Genomic DNA, 21,703 nt, shown 5'->3' on the forward strand with positions numbered 1-21,703 from the left:
CGCAGTCACGAATCGCGAGATTTATTTTTACACTTTTTAGAGTTTTCATCGATTCGAACGTATTTTCAAAATCGGATATTTAAAACCGAAAACATTTTTCCACGATTCCCATTCATTTTTTCCTCCAATTTCATGAAAAGTGAATTTCCAATTTTTATCAATTCTTGAGTCCAATTCCCACGTGATCTAACTCAATTATTTCAATTTTATGAACGTTTTACGAAACTCAAAATATCGTTAATTTGTCGAGTCACGACTGCAGCTCAAAACCAGTTCAACGATCTTTCGAAAGTTTTCCAAATCATTGGAAAATGTACCGATGTGAACCGTAACCCAGATATTTCTTCTTGCTCAAATTTCGTTATCAAAAAAGCACTCTTACCCAAAATATTCAGCCACTTTTCAACCTCAAATTCAACTCGAATCAAACAAACAAATTCATGATACGAACAATTTCGTATTTTTTCGTATATTTCACAAATAAAGTCAATTCAAAATAATCATAAAAATGATCATAATAATGTCTAATTTTGTGATAAAAAAAAGAAAAAAATTTAAATTAAAAATATAATAAATCATTGGCAAAAAGATAAATAAACAATTATAACAATACCAAGGTTCAACATCGCGTTTCACATGAGACGTGTTGCTATATTTACGTGTGTTCGTAATAGGAGAGTCTTTAATTCTATCTCTTGCGGCCATGACAGAGAATATCTTGAGGTAGGTCGCAGCTCGTTCACGCGATCTCGAGTTCTCTCTCATCGAGCTCGAGTTCGACTCGTAATTCTCAGACACTATTAAAGAATCGATTAAATTTTTATTTGATCATCAGAAAAAGTGTATTTTTTCAATTTTTTTCTTTTTTTATCATCTTTGGATCGACTTTTTTCGATGGGCCATGTACTTATGGATTCCATTTTTCCAGGCTAATGAATTATTCGGTGTTTCATAATTGCTGCTATTTTTAGCAATCGCCTGACAATTAATAACAATTTTAAATGATTTATTCCTTCGATTTAAATCGAGATAACGTTACGCAAGGCTTATACGTAGTCAATAACATTCGTGTGCTATTTTTTCTTTCCATGGAATTTCAAAATTTCGACTGAAATTTCTGATGACGCTCCTCTCCGTTCTCAGATCTCTCTCGGATTGCCTTCGACCAATTTTTCATCGTTTCATCGTCCCAGTTGTGTGGCAGATTGACTTAAATCGTGCATCTTCATCTTGTTGAATTTGGGTTTGGACTCCTGAAAAAAAAACAAAATAAAAAAATTTTTTAAATTCAATGCCATTTTAAATCCCAAACAAATGGGCGTTTGCTCAATAAAATTTGAAGAATTCGAAGAAATCAGTTTTTTTTCTCTCTTTCATAATTTTTATAATTTTCATAAACTTTCATTTGATTTTATTATAAAGTTTTAAAATCTTTGCTGCATACAATGATCCATTATGTTTTTTTATTTGCAAAATCGATTGTATGTTTACATTTCTAGAAGATGTTTTGTGCTCGATTTTCACTATTATTATTTTCAATTGCTTCTCTTAGAGGAAGCTGGAGGGAGACGTGGGCACTGAGTCTACAACACGCTCGATGGATAATCGAGGCGAGAAATCGTTTCCCCTCTCACTTCCGCTTGAACAATTCCTTCCACTGTAACGAACTCGAGTATCATTAGTCCTCGATTATCAGGCGTGGTTTTGGTCCTTCATAGAGGACACTTCTCGCCAAATTCTCGAAATCACAATACTTTTTAATGTCCAGTTTTGAAAATCATTCGTCTTATCTCACCTTGTCAAACTTTTTCATTATTTTTATTAAGTTTAATCACATTTTTATTTCATTGAAAACAGAAATTCTTACGACTTGCACAATTTTTTGAAATAATTTTTTATTTTTTTAAATTATATGACGCCATTAAAATGATTTTTTAAAATTCATTCTCTCTGTTCATCCCCGTTCTCACACTCGTGATATTTTCCATTCGTTTGAAGCATTTTTTAGCATCCTATCGAAAAAAAACGTTTCTATGAATTGCTTATATTTTTTCATGCATTTGAAATGAAATAGTTATGAAAACAAGTCAGAAAAAAAGTGTCGATTTTTATCAGTCAATCGTCTATTCCGACAATTCTAAATAACTGTCATTATTTCAATTAACTCAGTTAATTTAATTATAATTTTATAATAATTATAAACAATTGTTTTTTGCCTTGAATTATAGTTTTTAATGCTCCACGACCAGGGCATTAAAATATCTTATAAAAACTCCCGAATAATAAATAACAAAAATGGAAATAGTTGGAAAAGATTAAAAAATCGTCGGTTCGTCTAAAATGTCCAATTGTTTGGAGCTTTTTGTCCTTTTTTTTATTTTTCTCAAAATGTACAAGAAAGTAATGAAAAAAATAAAGAACTAGATTGAATGACGGTTGAATAAATGAAAAAAAAAATCGTGATGAAGGATGAAAAACATGGGTTCAGTCGATCTTTTGGACTCGAACGAGCCTATGGACTGCGGAGGGTTGCCCGCAAGGAGATTCGATCGGTATTCGATCGAGCGTTAAGGATAATATTGATGCAATGCGACTGGTCACGTGGCTTTCCTTTTGGCACTCCCGAAATAACGAGGATGGGAATTTCGGGGGAATAACATGAGAAAATGATGGACAAACAATGAAAGGGAATGCACACGCACCGTAGAGCAGATACGATCTCGAATTCACCCTTGCAAAATCAAACAAAAGGAAGCCCTTTGTGTGCTGTAACACCAGGAAATTCATTGAGAATTCCATCAGTTAGTCCTCCGTCGGGAGCAAACATTTGAAACGATTTTTCTTCAATATTAATTTTTCATACAATATTACAAAAATAATTGTTCGATAAATTTTTTCCGTTTTTATTTTTCAACGTCGATTCGATTCGAATACGTTCTCGTCGAGAGTTATTTTTTCGAAGGCGTCACGAGATCGAAGCAACGTTAAACGTTAAAAAAATTTTTTTTTTTTTTAATCAGAGCTTTTGCATTCCTCATTGAAAAATCATATTAAGAACGTATATTTATAAATATGAATAATTTTTCGATTAATCACATCGATCCCATCTTAATGATGCAAAAGGTGATCGCTCTTTCCATATGATGAAGGCTCCATATTTTCTGATGTAATAGTCATCGTCCGATTACGCTCGTGCGTTTTCAATCCCGATATCTGGGTCGTTTCGCTCCAGAAGCAGCCACCCTGACTCAGATGTGGACCAATAATATCGTTGATCATGTGTGGAAGACTATCGATTAACGACTTTTACGAGTGCAAATATTGAAAAAAAATATGTTTTTCAAATAATAATAATAATAATAATAATAATATAAAAAAACAAAAACCGAACAACTTTTTCAATTACGAGCATTTAAGTTTTCTTCATAACAATAAATTTCTCACGTCTTTAAATATTTTAATTAAGCACAATTATGTTTTACTTTTAAAAAATTCGATTCAAAATCTGATGAATTATTAAAAATATTTTTTAATAATTTTTTTCAATTGATTTTCAGATTTATTGATAACGATTATTTCGATTTGTGAAATGTTGAATTGTTCCAAAAAGGAAATAGGAAAAATACAATGAAAAAAAAAAAAAAAATCAAATCAAATGAGGTTAATTTTTCGTTGTCTTTTTCACTGTTTACAGAGAGGAGTGAAAAAATATTGAACGAAGATCGAATTGGCCTGAGATCTCGAGTGGGTGGTCATCGAACTAGGTCATCCTTTCAATTATTTAAATAAATCGATAACGCATTCTCGTCTTGCGAGATACTGAAAAAAAAGGGAATAATTTATGACGATCGTCCGTTCTGATTTTTTAGATAAACAATCGATGAAACGGATGGCCTTCGTTGGGGCTGGAATGTGATGGAAAAATGGGGGAATAGCTTGACGATCGGTGAACGTTTTCATGCAACATTTTTTTTAAATAAACAATTTTTTTTTCTTATAAAAATGACCCATTTTCGTTAGCTTTAAAATCTGTGTTGGGAAGCTTGGGAAAAAAAATAAAAATGGATTTCAATTAAGGACCCTCAAATTCCATCCCCTTTTTGGTCTACAAAGAACTAGAATCTTTTTTCTTCTTTTTCATCTTCTTCAAGAGCCTTCACAGCCTCAAGGGTTCACCCAATTTACTAACGGAGACGAAGGGGATCTTCGCTCGCGTTAGCGAGGGTCGACGTCGCAAAAAAAAAGAAAAAACAAAAGTGGGGAAAAGATATAAATTTGAAAAAGGAGAATAACTAACGAAGCGAATGGAGAGGGAGACGGCCTCTCTTTGATATGCTCCAATAATCATCCGCTCGGCTTGTTTCAACTTTGTGCGTCATCGTCTCCGTGGTATAATCCATTCCTAGAAATATAACGAGCTCCTATTGTCCCCCTCCCCCCCCCACAACTTTATTCCTTTTCACCTGTTTTTTCTTTTCCACGATGTAATTGATAGAGAAAATTATTTGGAAAACTTATGAACTTATGAATATTTGGAAATTGTTATGAAAATTAAAATTAAAATTGAGAAATTACAATTGGAATGAAATTGCGATTCGAATTTAATTTTACATCGAAAGAACAGAAATTAAAATAATAATTCTCAAAAAAAAATGGTTCAATGAAGAAATCTATCCCGGAGAAAAGGGTTCGAATAAAAAACATTTCGTGCATTAAAAAAGAGAAAAAAAGAAATTAATGCATTGTTTGTTTACTTGAAATTAATGGTTAGTTGGCTTACTACGTAACGTACACGTGGTGCAGTTATTCACGACTCGAGACAAGCGTTACGTTAAAAGGTAACGAGTGAGCCTTACGAGCGAGAGGAGATAAAATTTGTGCTCTCACTCTCTCTCTTTTTTTCTCGACTACACACGTATCGAGAATGACCTGCAGTACATAAAACCCACTCTATAGAGGACCACAAAAACATGAATTCTCAATTGAAAAAAAAAAAAAAAAAAAAAAAAAAAAAAAATCCAAAAGTTACAATTCGATTTAAATCTTGCTAAAATAAAGTCCTCGAAATTTTTTGCTGATTCACATTTTCTCCATCAATAAATTTGTCCCACAGCCATTAACGTGATTTTTATTTCAATTGGAAGAAAATCCAAAATTTCAACGATTCAAAAAGTAAATTAATTTGACAAAGACGTAATTACAAAGTGCCTTATGACTCCAATTATTTTTCGTACCACCGCCCAATGCTACTCACTTTTCATTCTCTATATTTATATTCTTATCGAGTATTACGGTTTGACGTTACGTAAGAAAATAGTATCTCAATATACGTGGGTCGACGACGACGACGACGAGACGACGACGATGGGAAGTTATACACGAAGCTGCTCGAGCGGAACGATATCGTATCGGTAAAGAATCGAGGCTTCATGTTCTCCACACGGTACCGTTGTTTCTAATGTCCATAGTACCATTTTGCTGGTTGTCGTTTTGTATGGTACGTTTGGATTTGAATATGTGCTTTCTGGATGGAGAATTGACGAAAAGTTTTGTTGTTTTTTAATGGCTTTTTTTTTGGATTGCAGTCCTTTGGAAAATGATTATTTAACTATAGAATTTATTGAAATTCTCGCATTTAAGGTAGTCGCGAGGTTTGAGGTTATTTTATTTCGTTCAAGGCTCTGGAGAAATTTTTAAATTATTTTGTTTTTTCAAGGTCTTTCGGGCTCGATATCTTTGGGGAATTGATTTTGATTTTGGGTCCGCAGAATAATTTTGGTCGGTATGATTTTTCGAGATTCGAAGTGCTTCGGCTTTCGTAAAGGGAAAACTTTCGTTGATTTTTGTTGTTTTTTTTTCGAAAGTTTACCAGTATTTGGAAATGAAATATTTTTTCCTCCTTTTCTAGGTTTGCATTTATTTATGATTTTTTTTACATACACCCGGAGGTGCAAAGTCGCAGAGAATTATTTCTTTGTTTTTATATTTATTCGTTTGAGAGCTATGAGGTAAAAATTTTCATCTTTTCGTGTGCGATCGATTGAAATTTTTTCCTCAGTTTCGTTTAGTGCATTTGAAAACGTTTTTTTATAATATTGAAAAAATTTGCACACCTTGGCCAGGTGAAGTGAACATTCGACACGAAACGGCTTGTGGAAAAATGTATTTGCATAGAACTTTACGAGGCTTTTGAGCTCGCCTTCCTCGTTCGTAAACTCGAGATCGCCATCTGAACACGGGTTCGCGAAAACGATAATTGGACAGACTCATACAGTAGATGAATCGTGAGATTGGAGAAACGAAAAAAGAAATGGAAGACAACGAAAAAATGAACCGTTTTGTCGTGCACCGAAAGATTATGAAACCCTAAAACATACGAAAATAGTGTAAAAAACAACAGAACTAAAAATGCAAAATAATATATCGGTGTAAAAAAAATCGTGTAAAATTTGAAAAAATACAAAATTCAAAAATAATTGGAAAATTTTTGAAAAAAAATCACACGCACTCTTTGGATGATTCTAAACACTTTTTGTTCTATAACATTTTTTCGTCAAGTTGATACTTTCCGAGATAAAAAATTATGAAAATTTACATAATGCTGTTTTGCGAAAACCGGCGACATCTTGCAAAACTGAGCACGAAAAAAGGCAGTATTCTGGAAAGGTCTGGTATCGAGGACACCTTGGCTGGCAATAATATGGTTATTCGGGTACAGCAACAATAACGAAAATCCATTTGAAAGAAAAGAAACGTCAAAAATTCTTGACTCTTTCATTGAAAACGCAAAAATAATCGAGATTTTGATTTAATTTTATAAAGCAAGAACCAGATTTTGAAGAATTTTTCTTTTGTTCCTCAGTTAAAACAGTGCACTTGAAATTGCTTGTCCAAAATTGTCGTTTTGCGCATTAATGGGTTAATGAAAATTTTGAATTTTTTTAGTGACGAATATAATCACAAGTTTAGTAGGAAAAAAATCACGCTATTGAAATGAACATTTTTTTTCTAACAATTTTTTCCATCCACAACGAATATAGAGAAATTTTATTGAATTGTCCTTAATGAATTGAACATTTTTCATAAATAATTCATTAAATGACCACGAAGATGTATAAATAAATAAATATAAATAATTCTATTAATAATATTTGGATATTGGTCAGGCTTCGTTGTCAGCATCATTGTCGATCGTTGGAGTTTCAGTCGGTGGTTCAGTTGGCCATTTTCCTGCGGTCGCAGAAGGGTCGATAGTTGAGGGATCAGTTACGAAAATAGTTTCCAAAGGTTCGACGCTCGACGCTTCAGAATTCTCCATGTTTTCTGGAGCCGTTTGAGCCTCGTGACCTTGATGAGAATTCCCGTAATTGTTGGGTTTTAGTTCCGTAGGATTTTCAATGATTTCCTCGTCCGTTGTGGATTTTTCTGACGTTGTTACTTCTTCCGTTGTGATTATGGAGATCGGAGTTTCTGGCAACGGAGGAGTCAAATCGGTCGCTGGAACCGTCGTTTCAATTTGACACTGATGACCGATGTAGCCCAGTGGACAAATGCATCTGCCAAAGACAAACGTGTTTAGTCAAAAAGATTTTCGTAAAAAATCCTCGTTTTTTTTTGTTTCTTTTTTATTTATATTTTTTTATATTCTAAACGGAACAGCAATCAATTCAACAAATTCACGTTGTTATTTTCAGGAATACGTATACATGAACTTTTTCAAAAAATATAGAAAATTAGTTTTTTGGATTCGCAAAATTATAGCATATTTATTAGGCTCGAATTAAGCTAATTCATGATTAATTAAGCAACTCTGTCTAATCGTTGAAAAATTTCAGAAAAAAAATTCATTACTCAATTGATTTATCGATCCATTGCAACCAATGCACAATGACTAATACATAAATTTGTGAATTATTCGTCAATTAATGAATTATTCATAACCAAATTAATGAATAATCAGACATTTGATAAATTAATTGATAATTATTTGTTTCAAAATTTACTGTTAATTCAATAATTCATTAAATGATTATAAAATTATTTATTACATAAATTTGAGTTTAAAATGAGTTACTAATTTCCAAGTTTCCGTGATGACGAGAATCGATGAAAAAATCATTTCGATAAGTGCTCTCCTATCGACTTTTCCGAATGTTTTATTCAAGAAATTTCACTATCCGTACAATTAAGATTTGATTATTTAAATCGGCTCTCAATACTGTTTTAACCCTCCGTCGTTACCAGGGGTCTCAAAATGACCCCAATAAAACGAGCACCGTTCTGAAAATTGTGTAAAAATTTGTCCCATCATATTCTCATTCGCAAAGGTTCCAAAAAATATTCCCAATTTTGTTCAAACACATGATTTTTTTACATTCCAGAATCCCGTTTAAATGCCCATCAATTTTCATGATTTTTCATTGTAAAATTTCATTCCCGCATTAACTTGGATCGTTGATCGTAATTTTGAAAGAAATACCTAAAATTTCCATCCTCCTTTGGCATGCTGATGCAGGTGCCGTTATTTTGACACGTATTCGGATTGTGGTCGCAGTACGTGAGCTTTTCTTCGCAGACGAAGCCGGACCAGCCAGGCTCGCAAGTGCATTCCCAGGGCCTCTTGCACGACCCATGAGCGCATCCTGGGTATGGAACGCATTCCGTACAGTTCGGTCCAGTCCATCCGATCCTGCATCTGCACGTGCCGGGCTGCTTACACGATCCCGTACCCCTGTTGCACCCTCGGGAACAAATAGCTGAAAAACGGGTCAGAATTTGAGGATTTTCACGAAGTATTTCGTCGGCAGGTTGGTGGAGAATTTTTTTTCGCAAGTTTCGATTTATTTTTGTGAGATTGCTGATAGTTTGTTTTTTTTTTTTTTTTTTAATTCATGCAAATTTATCTGAACATTAAAATTCATTGAAAAAATTAAAATAGTGTTTTCCAATTGAAAAAAATTGGACGGTTTTTATATTCGGGAAGAGATAAAAAGGAAATTGATGAATTTACGCTTTTCGCATAAAGGTCCGGTCCATCCGGGCTCGCATCGAGTTTCGGGGGGTCCTTGGCAAGTCCCATGAGCGCACCCTGCCGAAGATTTCATCGTTAGAAAAAAATGTTATTTTCCAAAAAACTCGCAATCAATCTTTGCAATTCTGCAGGGAAAAAAGTCCCGAGAAATTCTCGTTTATAAAAAGTGTGCTTGACAATCGACGAAATATTTGAACGATGCAAGGCAAATATTTCAAAACAAAAAACAACAAATTTAAATAATTGAAAAAAAAATTCTTCGAAAATCGTTGAAGAAAAAATCACTCGAGAAAGAATAAAAATAAGAAAATTCATTTATTCACGTGTTTGGCACAAGAATCCCGTCCATCCAGGGTCGCATCGGCACTCCAACGGTCCTTTGCAGCTTCCGTGAGCGCATCCTGGCAGAACCGAGCATTGTTTACACTTTGCTCCTTGCCAACCGATTCGACATCTATTTTGTTCGATGGACCAGTGCACGAGGAGTTGAAAAAGAATAATTATGAGGAGGAAAAAAGTGGAATTTGATATTTGAAATATTCCACACGATCGGGCACGATCGCAGTCGATTTAAATCAGTCCGACTGTTCGACCACAAATGGAAATTCAATCGGTTTGTGGGGCGCTCGAAAAGTGCCACAAGCACGTGAGACTCGTTTTACGAATAATGAAAGCAATAAAAAGGGTCGAGCAACCGATCGAGTGGGAAAAATTTTCACCTGCATTCTCCAGGCTTTTCGCAATATCCCTGGTTCGGGTGGCACTCCGGATCGCAAATCGGCTCCGAGCAGAAAAGGCCTTTCCATCCTGGATTGCAGGCACACTCGAAACTCACGTTGCATCTGCGAGAATCGTTTCCATCGAAACAATGAATGCAGAATAAGAGGAAAAATGAACGAAAATAAACGAGTTTGACGAAGGTTTTTTCAAATAAAAAATTACTCGAGAACAAGCGACTCCCGTTGTTTTTTCACTTTTTTTCGTAACGATTCTCGTCGTAAACTTACCCACCGTGTTGACAGCCGAGCAACGGAACGCACTTGTCACACAGCGCGCCATAAAAGCCGAGCTTACACCGACACTCTCCAGGACGACTGCAGTAACCCTGCAAAGGATCGCAGCCCTTTCGGCACAAAGGAACGTCGCACAGGTCGCCGGTCCAGCCTGTTGAGATCGAGGAGGGTCAATGAAAAAAGCACGAATTCGAAAAAGCACGGGGGAATCGATCGAACGGTTTTTTCCCCGTTTGATTGATTAAATCGCTCGAAAGATTTGTTCAATAATCAACAGACAAACATTTCGAATTCAATTTCTCGTTACGAAGTGTTCGAGCTTCATTTTGGCCAATGATATAATTACTGAAACATTTCACCGGTTCGAGCATTCAAAAAAATGAGCGATGCTTCGTCGAAGATAAAACCGACATAGACGCACCTGAAATACACTTCACTTCGCCGGCTTCGTCGCAAACGTAGTGAGAGTTTGGATGCTGGGTCGCAGGGATCTCGCACGCCTGCTTCTTCCATTTTGGCACGTACCTGAAAGCATTTCCTTCAAGTAGGGGGAGACCAAGAGATCGATTGATTGTACATTTTCACTCAAGCACGCTAAAGGGCCCAGGACGAAAAGATCGGAAGTCGAATATAAATAATCGAGATAAAAATAAGAGTAAAGATAGAGAAAAAGAGAAAAAAAAAAGGAGTTTGGGGAAAGAGTCTCCAAATCCATTTGGAACAATCATCAATTTTCACCGTAAATAAAAACGACGAGAGAACAAAAAACTGGCGATTGTCAAAGGAAATAAAAGAAATAAAAAAATCGAACCAAGCAACACTTTTAATTAGAGAGCAATTCGAATGGCAATGAAAAAGAAAGCAGGTTAGTAACGCAGGTCAATGGTAATAACGTGACGTTGAATAGAGCAGAAAAAAATAATCAGTCGAGTTCAAATAAAGAAAATTATTATTCTACTCAACGAAAAGGTCAAAGACGATATTCATTAACTTATTGTGAGTATTAGTGATTGGAAATGTACAGAAAAAAACGATGAGCCAACGATCGAGTTTGTACACACTACGCGCATGAAGAAAGTCTCGAATCATATTAAATTGTAATGATAAATAACCGAACATTAAAAAATGAATTAAACGATCAAATAAAATTGATCTGATTAAAATGAAATTAATTGATTTTTGATGATTTAAAAAAAACAAATCGAATCTGTCAATCGATTCAATCGAATATTGGAAAACTCATTTTAAGGGCTCAAATGAGTGTGAACGTTAATCCAGTTATTGTTTTGAATGAAAAATAAAAATTAGCAAACACCAATAGAAAGTTGACTTGCGTCCATGGATTAAAGACTTTTTTTATTCACCTCGGGACGGCGGCAAATCCGGCTGGCATTACAGCTGTGAGTCCCAATATACTCGCCAATCCGAGTGTCGATGGAGACGCATTGTTGGCATTGAAATACCTCGTAGGGACTGACGGAGCGTGAACCGGTGACGAACCAATGAGAAGAACGAAAGGGCACAGGCAGACGAAACCAAAGAGAATCATCTTCGCTCGACTTCACGGTCAAGACTGGGAGAACTTGCTCGTGCATACGTTCGGCCAATGTTCCCCTGGATAACGGGAAATCCTCACTCCGTTCGAGGCCACGACACACTTTTCATCGAGTCTCGTAACACATCGAATTTGTACCAGGATACGTTTTGTGGATTCGTTTAAACGCTTTCGTATGCTTGATTTTTATTTTATTTTAATGGAGGTGAAAAAATTGAGGAGGTTAGAGGCTCCAATGAATTGCGAATCGTCGGGGGATATGAAGAGCTGAAAAGACGGTAGAACTTTAAAAAAATCAGATTTTTTATTCGATTCAAATATATTTTTAATAATGAAGAATGTGAGGGGAACAAAATAGTAATTGAATTAGAATTTTTCGTCTGCTCCGATAACGAATGACGAATTTTCGGATTTTTATTACTCTCGCATGAACGAAACTTCGGCTGGGGCAACGTCGCGCACACGTTGGATTTATTTCATTCGAGAGCTCTGGAAAGTTCGTTGACCTTGAATTACAGCAGAAGTATACGCGGATGAGAATACAAGACGCAGGCAGCAGGAGTGTTGGAGAAGCCTCCACGTTTCTGTAATGTCATAACTTCGTGGTAAGATGGAGAGTTGACGAATCCAAAAGCTGATTTTTATCGGATATGAAGCCGAAAAGGATAAAAAATCTGCGCTAAATTACGGAACTTTGGAGGAAGAAAAATTAACGATGCTTTGGCGAATTCGGAAATAGCTTTGACGGGTGAAGGTGAGAACGATTTGTACATCGGCGGCGACGTGGCTTTCTTCACGTGTTTTGATGGCTCGATTCTCATCGTGTTAAAAAAATGTCGAGCATGTGACGGAAGCCGGCGGGTCCCCCGGGCATTCGAAGGTACTAAACCAGTAATTGCATCTTCAACGGATCGATGGGATGGCGTACTGTTTTGACTTTTGACGGCCGTATCAACGACAACACCCTTGTTTGATCCTCAGTTGCGAAGGAGAAATTGGCGAGGATGCATTGTCGTGTGATGTATGCGTTTGGCGTGTGCCTCACTTATTTCGGGTTGACCCGGAATCTCGTCGATTGTACCTTCTGGGTTGACGATCTCGCGCGATTCGTCGTTGAAAGTTCGGAGTTTAGAACAGTGAAGTTTATGACGAAAATTGGTGAAAATGAAACTTTCGAAAATCCGTTAATTGACGAATTATCGTTCAAGATTACGCAGCATATACCCACTGATAGAATGAATTTTGGAGAAAATTTCGAATTTCCGGATAATTTGGACCAACCGGTGGGAAGGATTGACACTTCCTCGACTCTTTTCCTCTTCCTGATCGAGTCTCCGGACAGTTTGTCGATTCCGATGATGGAAAAATTCATCGACGCCGTAACAAAGATGACGTCTTATCACTCGAGTCCAAAATATCTCATCTTGTCCATCGTTCGGGAATCGACTGAGAGTTTCGAGGGATTGTTGCAGTACGCTTGGACCAGGAGAATTCTCGATTTGACCATCATCGAACTGACTGAACCGGGATATCCGAAACATTCGACCGACGTTATAAGATCGGCTCGTACACTGATTATCTTTCAATACAATCCGTTCAAAAATGAATACACCAAGCGATATTGGATCGCTGGCGAAAACAATTTGTTTCCAGCAGACAAAATGGATAATATGTGGGGCTACCCTCTGACGGTGGGTTTGCACAGAGGTAAACCTTCGGAGTTCGAACGTCTTATCAATCCGAGTTTGCAATTTTTCGATATTATCGTTGAACTACTCAATTGTTCTGTGCGATACGTCGACCTGCCTCTGTCAGTTATATATTCGGATGACGACGTTCGGAATCCCGCCATGGAAGCAAAAAATGTGGACATCATACCGATGCTGGTCACGTATGGATCTGGAAGCTGGGCGCACGTACTACGGACAAGAGCAATAAAAACCGATGGAACTTATTTTGTGGTGCCCATTTTGAGGAAGCCAGACTTTTCCGTGACGTGGAGTATCTTGCCTGGGTTTTGTTTCTGTTTCGGTATTATGACTGTTTTCTGGATCTTGGTGAAGTTAATTGGAAGGGAGTCACACATTTGGGGAATGTACAACATCGCGTGTCTGATACTGGGCTTGGGAGTCGATCGTGAACCCCGTGGAAACGTCGACCGGGTCATTTTCGCGTGCTTACTGATCGTGTCTGCCTGTTATTCATCCGTGATTTATGAATCGCTAACGGATTTCACCATACAAACGGAGAGCGAAATAAAGTTTGAAACTTTTGAGGACCTCGCCAACTCTGAATTGATATTTCAAGGTCATCCAAGAAATTTGGAATTTGCGTCAAAAGCTTTTGTCGGTCCCGCAACGGTGTCACCGGATAGATTCGTTGAGAATTTCGACGTGTTGGAGTGCGTCAAAAAATTGAACAAACACAAGAACGTATCGTGCTTGATGGATAAAGCTACTGCTATTATCGCGATGTTAACAGTGAATAGTAAAGGACCTCGCACGATGAAGCTTGCGGGACCTCGTTTGGTTACCGAAAATTACGGTTTCATACTGGCAAGAGGATCACCGTATCGTGCTAAAATCGACGAAATGATCATACGATTGCGGAGCATCCGAGTAGTCGACATGATCTATGACCAGGAAGAAAGGGAACGTGAGGCTTTCTGGCGCAACCTGGAACAAGAAAAACCCAAAGCCCCCGAAATGCTTTTCATGCAGTTACTGCCGATTGCTATTCTCGGTTACTCAGTATCGATCATCGTCTTTTTGGGTGAAATCATATTTTATCACGTATCAATGTACATAAAGTCGAGAGTACGTCCGCTACCGCCACGTTTCCCATTCACCAACTGAATTTTATTGAATCAATGTATTATTCCGTAAACGGAGAGAAAATTTAGTTAGAATACGCAGTGTCTGAAAACACTAACGACAATCCTGAGCACTAAGTATTCTTGGTTTTATTAAAAAAAAAAAAAAACAAAAACAAAAACAAAAAGAATTTCTTTTATGTAGAAGAGTCATCGTGGAGTGAGAGTTTTCTTGAAACCCGCACAAAAAATTCTTGTGCGGGTTTCAACGTTAGTTTATAATAACGGTTCATCGGGTTAAGAATTCCGCGTGGATTAAATATGATGTAGGGAAAACCGGGGTGAAGCGAAATAATTTGAAATTTTGTAGACGTTTCTTCTATCCCATATTATTAAATATCATCAAAAGACTGTCATATTTTGCAATTGTGGAAAAAAATAATTCGGTATAAAACTAAGCACCTCTCAATAATTTGGGACTTTATTCTGCTGTTTCGATCCAATGCACCTTGATTAGTTTCATTCGCAAGCAGTCACAATTACCAAAAAATTTGAAAAAAATCAAAACAAAATTTGGATGAACCGAAAATGTTTCCTCGAATTTGAACAAAGAATGAACAATTTTTATAGTGAAAAAAATTTTAAAATTTTTCGAATATTACGTTTCGCCCCGTTTCCCCTTATTTTGGGTCGTAACTAATTCTATATGTCAAACACTGAAACATAAAATAATGCCGAACTCCGTGTAGTCGATTCAACAAATCTTGGCGAACGAAACGAACCTTATGTACACCATAAAAAAATTCGCTTGATCGACCCACTCAATTCGTTGGCGCAACATAATATTGTCCTCTACATCGACCACTGTTGAATCAACATAATTTTGTCGTGTCAACAGGTTCCATTTTATTCGTTGCACTATTTGATCCCCTGCATGATAAAAACTTTGTCGAATCAACGAACTATATTCTGCAGTGTAAGTTCCTATAGTTATTTTTCCTTCCACAAGTATTTTCGGAGGCATAAATGCACGCAAACAAAATTTTTGAGAGTAAACATGCAAAACCGTGCAGAATTTTGTCCTAGTCTAGTCCACCCGTTGGGAAATGCGACGCCCACGTCGTTGTATTTCCATACTAAAAGACAACTTATTATCCGTACACAAATACGTGTAATGTGGCGAGCGAAACCCCTTTTTTCGTGTTTGCCATTTCCTAGGCTATCGATTTCCACATCGATTTTCACGATACTTTTACTGTATTGTTTTTTCACACCGTGGCGTTATAAGATATACAGTAGTGTGAATCGAACGAAATTTGAGCCCCAATTTTCATCGGACACGCTACATTCTATTTGCGGGTTGAATTTATGTAAATTGACTAGTTGAATGGAAAGATTGAAGGAGAAAAGTTGATTGTTGTTTTAATAAAAGAATCTTGTTGTAATTCAACTCGTACTTTTGTAATGATTTTGATTTTTTAATCTTTTTACATCCTTTACAGAGCTTCGCGTCTCAGTGAAATTGGAAGGAGGATTCGTTTTTTTTTTTTTTTTATTCGTCTTATTTTTCATAAAAATTTGCAGTACTTTGAGATCTCTAATTGTAATTATCCTGGATAAAAATATTCTGAATTAACTGATGATCAGCCGATGTGACACTGTTCGTAAGATGCTTAACAACCGAATCTAATTGTCTGCAGCAATGATCGATTCTCGTTGGTTGAAAAAAATACTGGCGAAACTTCTTGAAACTTCCTCCGAAATGCATTTCCATCCTGAAACAATGTTTTTCTCAAATCTCCCGAAATGCTTTATGAGATTTTATAAAATGAACTAACGAGATGATTATGAAAATGATTTAGAAAGAAAAAATAATTTTCGTCTTTCACCAAAATACTCGTTCAATTTGCGAAAACGTTTCCGAACCACAAAACACGGTAAAAAATTTATAAAATTAGTTTTGAGCACGAAAATATTAAAATTGGAGAAAACCATTTTTTTAAATTACGCAGAGCTCTCGCGAATATAAAAAAAGTTTCACTTCCGATGTGATCAAATCGTTCAACATTCCCAGCATCCTTGTAGCCTTTTTTTTATCCAAATGTATAAACGATCAAAAACGGAGCTTCATGATTGCTGTGAATTTGAATTCAATCCAGCTCAAAACTTTTCCTTTCGTTCTCGTCATTGGCGTTATTCTTCAGAAGCAGCATTGATGTCTCCGGTTACCACGTTCTCGACTCCGTTTACAAAAATCCTGTCGATTCGGCAAGTGTCATTACAGCTTCGCTCTTTTAAGGTGGGTGTGCAATCGTGGCAAATATTTTTCGCCCAAAAATGAACATTTCATCATTATTAATAAAAAAAATTTTTTAAATAAAAAAAAAACACATTTTGCTCAACGTAAAAATTATCGGTCGATATCTCACGTGTGTTTGTGAATTTAGTTGCCATGGACACTGTGTGTCACCGAAGCAGATTGGCGGATAGCGAAATGTAGGTAAAAACATAAAATTTCATGTCGATGAAGAGTCGAACCTCTTTGACAGGGTTACGTGTAAAAAAATGTGCGCTAATGTAATGAGGAGCGCGTGAGCTTTGCGTTGCTTATCGAACCGATGAAGCAAATGAGAATAACTTTCGATATTCTTGTACGTGTGGTCGAGTGGGGAAATGGAAATTCTGGTGGCTGAGAGATCGATAGCAAACGAAGCTTTTCCAAGGTCCACGATCGAACGAAAACATCCTCGTTCCGTTTCCCAAGGCAAGAGTAGTATATGGAAATGAAGTCGCCTCAGAAATTAACTGGCCACTAAATAAGTGAGGAAATTCGTGTCTCGTTTTGTATACCGAAATTAAAAATTAGGATAACCGTATGGAGAAAAATCGTACGATATTTTTGAATAAACGAAAATGAAGCTTTTCCTATTCTCCATAAAAGCTGTCATGGAGAAAAGTAGAGAAAAAAAATTTCTACTGCATTGGCAGTCTGGTTACGAAGGCGAAAAAATTGTTGGAAAACGGCGCTGTTCTAGGAGCGACAGCGAAAAAAAACGCTAAAAAAATTTAAGGAGCAGCAAATAAAAGCTCAATTTATCGTCTTTGAAATGACGTTTATTAAATCTAATTACGTTGGTTTTTGAACGAACTATGAAACTTTTAGTGCGGGGGATAAAAAAATTAGGAGAATAGAAACATTATCCATAATGCTGTTATTTGACGTATATACGTCAAAATGAAAATCGACAGCGGTTATGAACGGGTATATGACTTACATGGCCAGTACATGTATGTAGGTCAAAAAAGAGGTATAGTTATTGGAGGTCAGAACTTTTCGAATAACGCTCCATGTTGGAAGGATATCCGCTAATGTAATTGAACAAAAATAGTTAAGTGTTTCGTTCCTGATGTCGGGAGCTCAGAGCTTCGTGCGAAAACACTCAACTTTTTCGAACGTGCACGAATGTATGGGACAACTAAAATTACAGCTTCCAAGTAATCGATAATGAAAAAAAGGTCTTCTCGAATGTTCATATAGAGACAGACCTGCTCGTCTGTCGTTCAGTTGTAAAAGACAAACGATCCAGGACACATTGCAAAAAAATGTATACGTTTCGCGTTCGGGACATACTTTTGTACTTCGGGCTGGTCCGAAGCCTCGTCGATTGTACCTTCTGGGTGGACGATCTCGCGCGATTCGTCGTTGAAAGTTCGGAGTTTAGAACAGTGAAGTTTATGACGAAAATTGGTGAAAATGAAACTTTCGAAAATCCGTTAATTGACGAATTATCGTTCAAGATTACGCAGCATATACCCACTGATAGAATAAATTTTGGAGAAAATTTCGAAATTCCGGATAATTTGGACGAACCGGTGGGAAGGATTGACACTTCCTCGACTCTTTTCCTCTTCCTGATCGAGTCTCCGGACAGTTTGTCGATTCCGATGATGGAAAAATTCATCGACGCCGTAACAAAGATGACGTCTTATCACTCGAGTCCAAAATATCTCATCTTGTCCATCGTTCGGGAATCGACTGAGAGTTTCGAGGGATTGTTGCAGTACGCTTGGACCAGGAGAATTCTCGATTTGACCATCATCGAACTGACTGAACCGGGATATCCGAAACATTCGACCGACGTTATAAGATCGGCTCGTACACTGATTATCTTTCAATACAATCCGTTCAAAAATGAATACACCAAGCGATATTGGATCGCTGGCGAAAACAATTTGTTTCCAGCAGACAAAATGGATAATATGTGGGGCTACCCTCTGACGGTGGGTTTCTACGAGAGCAAACCTTCGGAGTTGGAACGTCTTTTCAATCCGAGTTTGCAATTTTTCGATATTATCGTTGAACTACTCAATTGTTCTGTGCGATACGTCGACCTGCCTCTGTCAGTTATATATTCGGATGACGACGTTCGGAATCCCGCCATGGAATCAAAAAATGTGGACATCATACCGATCCTGGCCGCGTATGGATCTGGAAGCTGGGCGCACGTACTACGGACAAGAGCAATAAAAACCGATGGAACTTATTTTGTGGTGCCCATTTTGACGAAGCCAGACTTTTCCGTGACGTGGAGCATCTTGCCTGGGTTTTGTTTCTGTTTCGGTATTATGACTGTTTTCTGGATCTTGGTGAAGTTAATTGGAAGGGAGTCACACATTTGGGGAATGTACAACATCGCGTGTCTGATACTGGGCTTGGGAGTCGTTCGTGAACCCCGTGGAAACGTCGACCGGGTCATTTTCGCGTGCTTACTGATCGTGTCCGCCTGTTATTCATCCGTGATTTATGAATCGCTAACGGATTTCACCATACAAACGGAGAGCGAAATAAAGTTTGAAACTTTTGAGGACCTCGCCAACTCTGAATTGATATTTCAAGGTCATCCAAGAAATTTGGAATTTGCGTCAAAAGCTTTTGTCGGTCCCGCAACGGTGTCACCGGATAGATTCGCTGAGAATTTCGACGTGTTGGAGTGCGTCCAAAAATTGAACAAACACAAGAACGTATCGTGCTTGATGGATAAAGCTACTGCTATTATCGCGATGTTAACAGTGAATAGTAAAGGACCTCGCACGATGAAACTTGCGGGACCTCGTTTGGTTACCGAAAATTACGGTTTCCCACTGGCAAAAGGATCACCGTATCGTGCTAAAATCGACGAAATGATCATACGATTGCGGAGCATCGGAGTAGTCGACATGATCTATGACCAGGAAGAAAGGGAACGTGAGGCTTTCTGGCGCAACCTGGAACAAGAAAAACCCAAAGCCCCCGAAATGCTTTTCATGCAGTTACTGCCGATTGCTATTCTCGGTTACTCAGTATCGATCATCGTCTTTTTGGGTGAAATCATATTTTATCACGTATCAATGTACATAAAGTCGAGAGTACGTCCGCTACCGCCACGTTTCCCATTCACCAATTGAATTTTATTGAATCAATGTATTATTCCGTAAACGGAGAGAAAATGTAGCCAGAGATTCTATTTATCCGAGTACCAACGACATTTTTGTGCATAAAATGGCCAAAAACAATTCCATCTTGACTCCTATCCCAAACGAATGATATTTCTCTACTTTCGGTAAAAATCGTCAAACTTTCGATTTATATATCCGAACGCTATGATTTGTATAGTAATCTTCTAGAAAATTTTCTTTTCGAGTACCATTGATGATTGAACCATGTGATGTTTCAAATTGCGTGTGGTTTTCTATTGTATTACAATCTCATGAAAATTTCTAAATACATCGTAGCCGTTACTTTTCGTATAACAATAAGAAATTCTCTGATACTGTTCGTACAGTGACAATTCTCCAGCATCTTATTGCTGGATTGTTATTCTTACAAGATAATCATAAAATATCGCACTTACGGGGAATCGTTGGTTATTTATCGTACAATCTTATTGCAATGTTGAATTTGTGAACGATTATCAACAAATTTGCACTCTCATCAGTAAAAAAGCAAATGAAATAATTTTTTGGTAAATCGAGTAATATTTGCGTGAAATCGTATTTTGCTCGTGGGAAAGGATACTTGCAAACCAAAAATCCTTCGCGTTCACGTAGAATACTATAAACAAACCTTTTCCCCTCGTATTCGGTGGAAGCTTTTATTCCATCATTTTTTCATGATTTTGATCATTATTATTTTCCTCAATTTCCAGCTGATCTCGATGTAAATTTAATTTTTTATCGAAATTAAACCGCGACTTTTATCTCAATGTAGAGAAGACCGTGGCAAAACGGTGCTTCAAACAATTGCTGAATTTATCATTTTTTTGAATCTAGAAATTTGGTATGTTTTTTTAAGAAAGCCTTTCAAAAGGGAAAATATAGAAGAAATTTGAAAAACAAATGAAAATTGAAAGAAAAGACAAATTTTTAAACAAATTCCATATTTTTTTCGACTGCTTTTCAACGCGAGCAGTCAATGTCCACTGGATTAAAATTGCAGCGAAAAAAAAAAAAAAAAAAAAACCATTTCAGCAATTTTCGACGTGTATCCCATTGGGCCCGAAAAAAATGATTTTTATTTATCGAAAATTGTAAAAAATTCGTACTTCTCGTCACAAATACTCTCCTTCACAGTCATAATTGGAGGAAACAAAATTATTCAGAATAAACAAGCAACGTGGTATGGATTTTTGTAGTTCGATATTGTGCGACGAACTTATTATCTGTACACAAATGCACATTACGTGGCGAGGAAAACTCTTGTTTTCTGTGTTCGACGTGTTCTCTAGAGACCAACAAATCGATTTCCACGATACATTTACACTTCGACACTTGAACACAGCAGCGTTATTCAAAACGCAATATGTTAGTAGTTTATAAAATTTTTAGTCCTGTGAAAACTCCGAGCAAGCATAAAATACTGATTTCCGCTGTACGAAGTTTCATCGTGTCGAATAAAAAAACGTTGAACCCAAGAGCGCGTTGGTACTCGAATAATTTCGAACCTACGACACAATATTTTCTGAACTTCGTCGTTGTGAATTAAAATTGGGAATAATTTCGATCGCGGAAGCTTCGAGGATCCAAAGGGTTTTCCAGAACGATTATTCCCTCGACGATTTATCATCTCGTTTGTAATTGTCCGACGAGGAAGAAAAATCTCCAGATCCGTTTAGTGCCCTCGAGCTTAAGGCAGTAACCCAGTGACCCATGGGGCTGGACCGAGTCAGAAATTCGCCCGGTATTTACGACGGTTCCCAAAGTGCGACTGTTTTTTATCCTCCCATTATCGCAGGATTTGTCCAAGGGCATCAATT

General features: G+C 37.0%; 1 protein-coding gene across 1 annotated transcript; it reads right to left on the bottom strand.

The window, feature by feature from the left end:
* Positions 1 to 7,027: 7,027 nt before the first annotated feature.
* Positions 7,028 to 11,605, bottom strand: C901. The gene is made up of 8 exons (XM_043431900.1): positions 11,409 to 11,605; positions 10,466 to 10,569; positions 10,039 to 10,195; positions 9,751 to 9,873; positions 9,355 to 9,485; positions 9,011 to 9,088; positions 8,480 to 8,756; positions 7,028 to 7,556 (listed from the first exon to the last, which is right to left on the bottom strand). The coding sequence occupies exons 1-8, from the start codon at positions 11,591 to 11,593 to the stop codon at positions 7,163 to 7,165; spliced, it is 1,449 nt and encodes a 482-aa protein (XP_043287835.1). The 5' UTR covers positions 11,594 to 11,605; the 3' UTR covers positions 7,028 to 7,162.
* Positions 11,606 to 21,703: the final 10,098 nt, after the last annotated feature.

This window comes from Venturia canescens, chromosome 11, assembly GCF_019457755.1.
Source record: "Venturia canescens isolate UGA chromosome 11, ASM1945775v1, whole genome shotgun sequence".
Classification (NCBI taxonomy): Eukaryota; Metazoa; Arthropoda; class Insecta; order Hymenoptera; family Ichneumonidae; genus Venturia; species Venturia canescens.